This window comes from Mangifera indica, chromosome 2 (assembly GCF_011075055.1).
Source record: "Mangifera indica cultivar Alphonso chromosome 2, CATAS_Mindica_2.1, whole genome shotgun sequence".
Taxonomy (NCBI): Eukaryota; Viridiplantae; Streptophyta; class Magnoliopsida; order Sapindales; family Anacardiaceae; genus Mangifera; species Mangifera indica.
In genome coordinates this window covers 13,465,935-13,474,162 of record NC_058138.1, presented here as the reverse complement: position 1 = coordinate 13,474,162, position 8,228 = coordinate 13,465,935, and the positions used below count along the sequence as shown (strand labels likewise).

The 8,228-nt window shown below is 34.6% G+C and overlaps 1 protein-coding gene across 1 annotated transcript; it reads right to left on the bottom strand.

The window, feature by feature from the left end:
• Positions 1 to 5,194: 5,194 nt before the first annotated feature.
• On the bottom strand, positions 5,195 to 7,057 carry LOC123201698 (flavonoid 3',5'-hydroxylase 1-like). Its single transcript, XM_044617273.1, has 2 exons — positions 6,091 to 7,057; positions 5,195 to 5,996 (listed from the first exon to the last, which is right to left on the bottom strand). Exons 1-2 carry the CDS (start codon positions 6,997 to 6,999, stop codon positions 5,367 to 5,369), a joined length of 1,539 nt encoding a protein of 512 aa, XP_044473208.1. The 5' UTR covers positions 7,000 to 7,057; the 3' UTR covers positions 5,195 to 5,366.
• Between the last annotated feature and the right edge of the window lie 1,171 nt (positions 7,058 to 8,228).

Below are 8,228 nucleotides of genomic sequence, written 5' to 3'. Positions count from 1 at the left end.
TCGTTTACTTGTAAAATCATGTAGAAAGTGTCAGTAAGTAGAAACATCTATTCTATATCAATCAAATACATTACCTTTTTTTCAATTTTAATTTCAATTTTGCATTCTCAATTGGATACTTTATCGTTATCTATACCCCAAATGACATGAAATACAATACATGTAAAATTATTAATTATCAAAATATGTGGTGAAAACATTTTTTAAAATCATTTATCTCCTAAATTAGTTTGATGTCAATCCAACTAGTCTAAGGTAGGGGTTCGATACCTTAACCATGTGACTCAATCCCTCAAGCTATTTTAGTTCATGATATATATAAACTTGTCTTGATATATCCTAATCTCTATCCTAGCCTATCCTATGAATATTAACCGGCAAACTCTCTTATGACACCTCTTTGTGGATGCATAACTTATGTCATGGATGCTTTTTTATAATAACCTTCTTAAAAACATATCTAAAAAATCTAGCGAGAAAGTCACGTTTCTATAAGTGACTCAAAACTATTTATCTTAGTATTTTGTGTCTCACACATGAAATTTAAGGATATTTGGGTCATTTGATCTCTCTATGTCCCAACTTATCACAATATTTATAGAAAAACTCAAATCTATTTCTCAAATTGTTTTGACAAAAATCATAAATTAAAGATATGTTTTCAAATTCGTGCTCTCGAGATTTTCTTAATCTCATCTCAAGCTTTCTTTAGCCTTCACCAATCATGTATATGCATACTCATGATAATCATGCCCTATCACGTTTTCTCTCAATCATATCTCGGTACTTCAATGTACCTTTCACAACCCTAAATATCTCTCGAGATAGCTCTATGAACGATTTTTCATAAACCATGAACTGGCATTCATTTTAACTCTATGTAGATCTTGTATTACTCATGAATAAGTGTGAACTCTAACTTAGCATGAACGCTTATGACTTTCTTTTTCACAATCGGACATGCCCATTCATCATACACAATTGTTTGTTCTCCTAAAAAGACCATACTTCCGTTATCCATAAATGATTCATCTCTTTCATATTACGAATGGTTGTGTACCCTTTAGCATGGGTGTTCATCACTTCTTATGGAACGTGTTATGAACAACCACATGGATCCTACATACAACCATCTGCTAGCTATGATGTTTTTATCCTAATAAGTGAACAGACCTGCATATCCTACCCGCAGTCATTCACTTGAGTAATACCCTAATTTTTACATATATGCATGACCGATTCAAACTTTGGGATGACCATGCATCAGATTTAAAGTTGTAAATTCAAACTATTTTGGTCACGTTTTGTCAATCCTTTCAATACCATTACAAATATAAAGTACTTTTAACTTATGACACAATATTTTCATCACAACAAATAGGATCTAGTACTATCGAACAATCATTCAATGAATGTCTCAACAATACAATATTATTTCTAATTGCCTATTCTTACATCATTTTAAGGTTATACAACAATATTGCCAGTCTATAAATCACCACCTAATATGATACTACTCTACACAGTAACAATCATATTACGGTTTTCTCAACTATCAAAAAAATAACTCCACTTATAGTCATGATATTACAGAGAATCCATATATATACAAATCTATCTTCAATGTTAAACTAATATCACAATACATTTGTATGCTTTATATTCAATCAAATTACTAAAACTGAAAAATGAACATAAGATTACTCATAGCATGAAAGTAAAAAATCCTTTACTTACTTTCATCCAAGTCGATGATTTTTGTTGTTCATTCCCTTAACTCTCTTTAATTTCGAGATGTAAAGAAAATGTGAGTTTCAAAGTGGGATAAGCATTATAGGAAGGAAGATTAATATGTAGGATTTAGTCTCTTAAATAGAATTTTGAATTTGATAATCATTGGAACAAACATGCATCTTTGATGAACGGTCGTTCAACGTCTTAAATTATCTGAGGTGGCATGATATCCACATTGTCCATCTGGCACAATACGAAGGGGTGCATACCCATCATGCACAATTATTCAACAAGCTAAATTTCAAATTCTTTTAACACTTAGAAATTTCATCATTTATTAATATCAAATTTATCTCATAATAAAGTCAAAATGGCTAAAAATAACCTTGTTACTCACCTATGGGTGTTACACTTTAGCTTTATAGGTCAACTCTATGGAGCCCAACTTTTTCTGTACAACAAATGCCACATTTCCTCCTAGCATAGTGCTCCCTTGCTCTTCTTTTATAAGAACAAGATAGGTATCCTCATAAAGTATAGGATGCATATTTAGAAGTTGCAATTGCAAATAGTAGTTAGTCATGTTTAGTCAAAATAAAATAAATCAAGCAATATCAAGGATACGATGATATACATTAACACTATATTCAGCAAAGGCCTAAGACTTCATTAAAGAAAACCATAAAAAAGTTGTTTGAGTCACTTCTAAGTAGTCTCACCTATATTATCCATGAGATAGGGTTGTGATTAAACTTGACCCATAGTTCTTCATCACGAGCTCAAAAGAAACAGTGAAGAAGAACAAGAACAATTGACCTCTCCGAAAATTAAGTAACCTAGAATAAGTTATTTTTTGCTATCACATTAAGAAGATTATCACGACACAACATCCTTTTGCACACTCTTATAGGATGCCTATCTATACCCACCATGGCATTGACAAGACACTTTTCCCTGATTAGCTATTCTAGAGAACCCAGTATGATACTTATCTATAGAAATATCTTTATCTAAAGAGGAATCAAACTTTGAACTTCCTTTTTAGGCCATGGACAAATCAACATCATGCAACCTTAATTTCCTACCACTTATACAAATAAAACAACAAAGATTAACAAAAAGGCAAAGTGTTTTTGGAATCATCATTAGTAAACCAAAAGATCAAACGACAAAGATATCTTTTAGTTAGATAATTCACCACCTCATGATTCGCTATGGATAACTCTCTGCTTGATCATTAGAACTTGAAGATCATAAAAGACTCAAGAAGATTAGACCTAAAAACATTCAAGGTGTGAAGAAATCAAGAGTTAACCTCATTTATAGCTAAATTGAGATAGAATGAAAAGATCATCCAAGTCATCCCAGAGACATATGTCAACCATTTGTGAGGCAAATGAAATGTGTCCAATAAAAGTTTAGAGTCATGCAAAATGATTTAATCAATACATAAAGTGAAGTATGTGGAATTGCACCAATTGAAGCATCATTATCACAAGACATCCTCAAAGATTTTGAATCTCCATATGTCATCCAATCATATAAAAAATGAAGAGTTTTTGAAGTTTTGTTTACACTATAGAAACTGTGAGCAATTATTATATGGTATAACTTCTTTTGGACCAAATTCACATAACAACATTCGGGCAAGCAACTAGCTACAAGAACAACAACTGGCATCTCGTTATGTAGATAAATGTCCCTTATGCAAAGGAAGCAACCAATCAGTTTGCATTCCTTTCTTACCTTATGTTAATGTGTGAAAGTCATGACTTCCTCCCACATCCGGGCACAATTGTTATCCTATATCCATGTAATAGACTACGAAGACTTTTTTTAAAATTTAATTTTGATTAATAACTAATAAAGACTGCAAACCCTTCCTTTTCATTCTATTAATATAAAAGATCACTCAAATGAAAGGAGGATGAGGAAAAAGGATAAGTAAATAGTATGATCAGACACACTAGATCACATAACAATAAAACTATGCGTACATACTTTTAATACATAATTTAGTACACAGATGGTGTGTTATCAAATAATTAGATAATTTTGAATTAAAAATAAAGTAATACCCAATCACATTATAACACATTAGTTGTGTACTAAAAGTATGTTCATATAACATTACTCATCACATAAAATAAGCAAGGAGGCTTTTAAAAAATCTAACTATCCTCCATAGGTATTTTTCCAAAATGAAGTTCTTATTAGGACAATCTCCTTTGTAAACATTATTCATGGTCTACTAGAACACTTGCCTAGGGTTATCAATAACATAACCCATGATATAGACTCTAAAGTAGTTGGTCAAACCATGTTAAAACTTCTTAGTGTCCACTCCACACTCACTTTCAATTGTTTTTATTATACTATTATATTATAATTCTAATCGTCATCACGGTAACATATCTTATGCAAGACTCAGAATTATGTATATTGATTAGTAACAAAAAATTCTATCAATATCAAATAATATTGCTCTTTCAATACATTAAATTGGTTTATGTTATCAAGTTTGAAAAATAACGATACTCTCTATAAAAATTATTTTGATAATTAGTAGTCCAATCAAAGTAAATTTCTAGTTGTACCACTAAAAGGCCAAATGAATATTTCCCACCCAAGGTTTGATGAAACATCATATTTCGACCAAGTTAAAAAAAAAAAGGGTTTTCTCACACATCTATTTTAGTGGAAAATTACACCAATTGGTGTGATTTTAGATAAAATCACATCAAACTGATGCAATTCTAGATTAAGTTGCACTGATTTGATGTGATTTTGACTTGCAATTTTAGTCAAGAATTGCACCTATTAATGTGATTTTTAACTTTGTCAACAATAGATGTTGCCCATGTTAGTTAATTTTTAAATTTATTTGGGGTAAAATTAAAATGAGAAAGAAAAAGAAAAATAAAGCGATAGAGTTAAAGTGTGATTTGCTCATTTTATTAGAAGTGTAAGTAACATTAACTTTATCGATAATATTTAGACAACATAAAATACATGTATTATTAAAATTAAAGGCCGTGGCTTTTTCAAATTTGAAGAAAAAAAATTTATCGTTTCACCAAACCTTGAATGGAAAATAGTCGTTTGACCCAACTTAAATTATTGTTAATTGTTAGGCACTCAATTCGATCTACACTAGACTATGCAAACAACGTTGAGAAGCAAATGCAGACATTTTAAATTATATAACATAGTTTATTGAAGCTTCAACCACAAGATAATTATTTCATCAACGCAAAGAAAAGCCACGCACGTCTATTTCTAATCCGGTCTTCCACAGAGACGTGGGTAGAAAATGTCCTGCATTTTAGAACTACAATTTGTAAGGCAGCTTTTCTATTTTTCAATGTCAATAACGGTAATGAGTAACCATTACCTCAACATAAATTATAACCCTCCATTTTCTGAAAAAAAATTTAAAAAAAATTTTGAGTTCCTCGTATGAGTCAGGAAGAACATGGGTATATTATTATTTTTACTAGGAAATTCAAGATCGATTACAAGCATTTATAAATTATTCCGGAGAAAAAACAAAAAAAATAAACGCAGGAACATGAAATCAAAGATCAGCCATTTGAGGCAGAACTCTTATAGAGCTTGATGATAATCAGTAATTAAACATAAGCATGTGGCGCTAGCCGCGGGGAAACCATAGCCGTAAGAGGCACAGCTTTTTGCAGTGTGAGGCCAAAAATTTCTTCCATGTCTAACTCTTTAACTCCCTCTGGTAATTTCCAGTCAAACGCATGAATCAGACTTCCCAAAACATACTCAACTTGAACCATTCCCATTCTCACTCCGGCACAAATTCTTCTTCCTGCTCCAAATGGGATCAATTCGAAGTCGTTTCCTCTTGGATCAATCTTCTTGTTCTTCTCTGTCAAAAACCGCTCTGGAGTAAACTCTAATGGGTTCTCCCACACGTCGGGGTCGCGGCCGATGGCATAAATGTTAATCTGGAGCCGAGTGTTTTTGGGGATGAAGTAACCGTTTACAACGCAATCTTCGGATGCGAGCCGAGGGAGGTTGAGCGGGGTTGATGGGTGTTTTCTCAATGTCTCTTTGCATATGGCCTGTAGGTAGGGGAGTTTTGGGATGTCTGATTCTTCAAGTCTTCGGCCTCTTCCGATTACTTGATCCATCTCCTCCTGTGCCTTCTTGAAAATTGTTGGCTTTTTCAACAACTCCGTCAGTGCCCATTCAATTATGCTCGATGATGTATCCGTGCCGGCCACAAATAAGTTCTACAATAAGTTATAAACCATTAATGTCAGTTAAGTCAAAACTGAAACTGAAATCAATAAAATTCAAAGAGAAGTTATTTGTGAAGAGACGTACCAGGAGGAGTCCTTTGATGTTTTCGGTGCTTAGTCTCTCGCCGTCTGGCTTGTCTCGGTAAGTTAAAATAACGTCAAGCAAATCAGGGTGTTCTTTACGCTCATGACTGGTGGCAATATGTTCGTCAATCATCTTCGTTACCATTGCATCGATCTGTTTGTGCAATTCCTTCATTTTCTTTTCAGTTCCTCTGTCCAAGAAACCTAAGGCCGGGATAATGTCCTTAACCAATAAAACCGCTGCGTATTTCATCATCTCCACCACCAGAACCTTAAACTCATTCGATTCCGAGCTGTTTGATGCAAAAACCCGACGGCTGAGCACCACCTGGCCGATCACATTCGCCGTGAGATAAGATAACATTGTCGGCATCAACACCGGCTCGCCTTTCCCGCTAGCCTCCAGCATATCCTGAAGCATCAGGCCGACCTCAGCGACACGAATATGAGCCCAATTTTCGATAGCCTTACTTCCAAACATATGAGTGTTACACACTTTCCGCAACAATGTCCACCTTGGTCCATATTCAGCATTAACCATGTCTTGCCCATCATAGGCCAAATGGTGGACGCCTGCATCGATCGGACGGCTGGAGAAATTCAGATCGTGGGTTTTGAGGAAGGCTTTGGCGGCTTCCGGAGTCGATGCCACGACCATGTCTTGGCTTCCGAATTTCAGATACATGATTGGCCCGTACTTTTTGGCCATTTTGGCAAAGCTGACATGCGGCATGCTGCCTATGAGGGGCAGGGCGCCGACGATGGGGAACCCCCGTGGCCCTGGAGGGAGCGGCGGCCTTGATTTCCTGAAGAGAGAACGGACGACATAGCGTGTTATGATGAAGAGAAGAACAGCCACAAGGCCCTCTTTGAGGAAAGAACTGTCTTGGAATACGGCGGATAGTGCCATTTCTGCTCTAACAAATGGCTTATGCTGGGTTGAGTTGGCTAAAAATATGCAGATGGAGGCAATATATAAAAGCTTTGAAAGGTTGAATATGGAAGAAGGTGATGAATGGAATGCAAGTATTTCAATTCACACCAAACCAAAGAACGTCGTGGGTCAATGGGATTAGCCAGCACACAATAATTTATTCAACGCTGATGTTATCATCTGCGATATTTTCTAATAATTATAAGGTTGAATTAAATAATACAGCGAGGATGGCATGGCGCCTCAGTTCAACATTGAATTAACCGAATTACAAGATATTCATTATGACTTGTTTATAAGAAGTCCATCATTTAACGCTACCATAAAAAAAAATAAATGGCAAACCAATTGTATTACAAGAGAAAGAATCAGCTTTCACAAGTAAATAAAATAATCCGCAAAGTAAACGGTGGCGGGGGCCGTGGCGGAGGGGTTAATACGATAGCTGTTACTTATAATTTAAAATAATATTAGATTTGAACCAAACTAAATTCGAATAAGATGAAGCTTGTTTTTTCAATGGGCTCGGCTCGTTTTTGACTTAGACTCATTGAGTATGGAGAAATACTAGTTTATATTCAGTTCGCTTAATGATTTAAAAATTCATGATCGGTTTATACCTAATTGGGTTCGCATAGACGGGTCAAACTTGTCTCGGGTTTGCATAAGATGTTTAGCTTAACTCCCCTAAACAACGTTCTTCCTTTTTTTTTTTTGTAATTATGCAAGCTATACTTAGCTTACGAGCCGAGTATGCACGATCTCTGTTCATGTTTGAGTTTGGATTTATTTTTCCTACTACTTCCCAACTCATATTCAGGTTCATTTTCATTTACCTCTTGTTTCTATTCAGGTTTATTCAAATTCGAATAAACTTACTTCGGTCCAACCCTAATCTAAAATTTCATTTAGATTGGTTTTGGAATTGATTTTTGGTTTATTTGAGAGGCAATTGAAATTTAAGTATTGAGGGTTCTTGAGGTTTGTTTATTTGAGGGTGTAATTGAAATTATTTAAAGCATTAGAGTCAACATGTGAGGGATGACATGGGCAGCTGGGCAGTCCTTGTTGCAATTTTTGATCAAGCAAACGTACATAATTCTTATCTGTTCGTTACCTACTACAGCCTAAAGTTAATGAAAACTATTGGTCTCTGTTACCATTAAGCCCATATAAGAATCAGTCAAGCCTTCAATCGAAGACCT

What these genes read in the sequence shown, in the direction of transcription:
- LOC123201698 (XM_044617273.1), bottom strand. Translation starts at nt 6,999, where the DNA reads ATGGCACTATCCGCCGTATTCCAAGACAGTTCTTTCCTCAAAGAGGGC. An exon ending in ACATCAAAGGACTCCTCCTG is followed by an intron (nt 5,997 to 6,090) that starts GTACGTCTCTTC and finishes AACTTATTGTAG; the next exon opens with AACTTATTTGTGGCCGGCAC.